Source organism: Neltuma alba, unplaced genomic scaffold (genome assembly GCF_004799145.2).
Source record: "Neltuma alba isolate B1F8T4 unplaced genomic scaffold, ASM479914v2 tig00011435_pilon, whole genome shotgun sequence".
Taxonomy (NCBI): Eukaryota; Viridiplantae; Streptophyta; class Magnoliopsida; order Fabales; family Fabaceae; genus Neltuma; species Neltuma alba.
The window spans coordinates 46069-48712 of record NW_021636117.1 but is presented as its reverse complement, the minus strand read 5'-3'; the positions used below and the strand labels follow the sequence as shown (position 1 = coordinate 48712).

The following is a 2644-nucleotide window of genomic DNA, read 5'->3' as shown; positions in this document are numbered from 1 at the left end:
AAAAAAGCAATAACTTCATTGAAATGACAAAATAAAGCTCCCGTGAAGCAAGAAGAAAACTTATAGTAATTATTAAGCAGCATTCATTAACCAAGCTTGACTCCTGTTTTGTTTTTTTCCCCCCTTAAATAAGTAGCGTGACTCATTTATTTCTTCCTGGTCAATAACAAAGATTGAAATGAACTTTAGCTCATTAAGAGCTACTAATGATTTCCACCAAAGTCTTGAAATCCTGCTCAGCTTTGCCGCCTGCCCCAGAAGCTCTTTGCATCGTCTCTTTCACCTTCAAGGTATTTTCTCTGATTTTCTTCCCTTCTTCGTCCACCAAAATCAGATTCAAACTTTGAATTAATCCATTTTTGGTGAAAACCCCACCTTCTATTTTGACCCCAATCTTCCATATATCCTCAACCAATCTGGTAGCCATGCCTTGATCTCCAAAGAAAGGCCTACAAATCAAGGGCACTCCATTGGCCATACTCTCAAGCAATGAGCTATTGCCGCAGTGAGTCACAAACACTCCAATAGACCCATTTGCTAAAACCTGTGCCTGAGGAGCCCAAGACACTATTTTCCCTCGTTTATTTGTCCTCTCAACAAACCCATTTGGCAAAAGACTCTTTTGATCATCCTTTAGAGACCATAGAAATGGAAACCCACTGGCTTCCAGTGCTTCTGAAACTTCTAGAAGCTCATGTTGTGGTGGGGCCACCACAGTTCCAAAGCTGATATAAACCACTGAACTAGAACCTTGCTTGTCCAACCATGGCAAGCAACAATCTGGATCCATGTTTGTGTCTATGTTTGTGTCGGATGGTGATAAAGTAAGAGGACCAATGTAAAGCATAGACTGTAATTTGGATTTCATGTCCTGAACAAAGAGAGGTAGGTCAAGTTCCTCATAGAAACTAATTACTACTGCTCTGGCATGAGGCAGTACTTCTCCCATAGAAGCTAGTGATTTTGAAAACACTGGCTCTTCTTCATCAGAACGTGGTACGACGTCGCCTGGGATGTCTTCAAGTCGAATCTGGGACAGACCAGGAAGGAAGTCCAAGGATCTGGTTTTGTTTCTGTCAGCACAGTGTTGTCTGATCAGGTTAGTGTAGAAATGGACAGAGAGTGAAGTTGAAAGTGGAGGCCAAAGTGCAATCCAAGGAACATTCAGGTTCTGAGCCACTATAAGAGAAGGGGTTACAAAAGCATTAGCAAGAATGCAAGTGACTTTCTGATTTGTGCTTTTAACGGCCAAATCTATACCCTTTTGGAGGTTCTCAGAACCAGCCTGAAGAAACAGGTTCAGTTTCTCAAATGGATGTGCTCCGAGGACATGTCCCTCTGCGATTCCATCAGAAACATCATAAGATTTGATGTTTCCTGGGATGCTTGGCCTGGAAAAGAGAGTTTGGTTGGATTTAGCAGTGCTGATGAATGAAAATGTGACATTGGGACAAGCTTGTGCTAGCCTGATTACTAAATTCAGGAAAGGAACTTGATGGCTACCAAAAGGGAACACAATGGCTGCAATATGTTTGTTCTGAGATGAACTTGTCATATTGAACGAAAAGGTTGCCTATATATGAAAATGAAACAATAGAGAAGAACCAAAAAAAAAAAAGGAATAGTTTTGAAGATGAAGATTTGGAGCTGAGAAAAGGAGACATTAATATGGCTATGTATATATAATGGGGTAATGGGTCAAACATAGGAAATAATAAATGGATGTAGTCATGTTGAGCGGTGGTTGATTTACTTTCCAACATGAGCAACCTGACGCTGGTTGACAACCCCCACGTCTTCACGCTGTAACCGCACTCCAATCACTGTGACAGCCAGTTAATTAACATTATGTGCTTTCTTAACTTGACTGTAGAATGTAACATCTAATTAACTAATTTGAGTAAATTAAAAATATTCGTTAAATCAGTTAATATGATATGTTCTTTTTAAAACATCATAAACATCTTTCTTAGTTTCTTCTCTCTCTCTTCTACTTGATTATTATTGGAGGAATATCATTGAGGTTAATTTAGGAAAAAATTGATAAACACATAAAATAGATCTTATATATAAGAGCAACATCAACTCCTTAATTAAATCCTATATTAAAGACTAAAGGAGAATCCATTTGGTGTTTTGTATAAGAACTAGATAGCTAATTTAAGGAGATTAAGAAAATTATTTAAGTTAGTTATTTGTAGCAAATGTGTGTTGATTTTTCTAAACTATCATCGTTAATCATATGCATTGCATTAAAACTACTTCTTATTGGGAACTCCCTTATAGTCAATAAGGATATTTTGGACTTACTCCTTGAATTGAGGTCTTATATCTAAAATCAAATCCAGCCTACAACTATGCTTCCATTAGGACAGGAGATGGTATTATTTTTTCAAGAAATGCACTCTGGATATTGGAGATAAGTATATTTTTATAAATAAACGAGGTTGCTTCTTTTTTACAAAAAAAAAAAAGGGGTTTCTTGAAGAGTGAAGACAGGCCAATTCAGTGTTGCGCTATCAGTACGGACTGTGGAGATATTCTGGGGGCATTCTGAAAGATATACCTGTAAACTTATTAGCCTCATATCATCACAATAAATTAGTCAATAAATAGATATAATAATTTGGCACAAAACCCGTCG

At 37.6% G+C, this 2644-nt stretch overlaps 1 protein-coding gene across 1 annotated transcript; it reads right to left on the bottom strand.

Moving 5' to 3' along the window:
• On the bottom strand, nt 1-1619 carry LOC114713558 (anthocyanidin 3-O-glucosyltransferase 7-like). Its single transcript, XM_028898233.1, has one exon. It carries the CDS (start codon nt 1553-1555, stop codon nt 194-196), a length of 1362 nt encoding a protein of 453 aa, XP_028754066.1. The 5' UTR covers nt 1556-1619; the 3' UTR covers nt 1-193.
• Between the last annotated feature and the right edge of the window lie 1025 nt (nt 1620-2644).

Coding starts and splice junctions, on each gene's coding strand:
- LOC114713558 (XM_028898233.1), bottom strand. CDS start 1,555: ATGACAAGTTCATCTCAGAACAAACATATTGCAGCCATTGTGTTCCCT.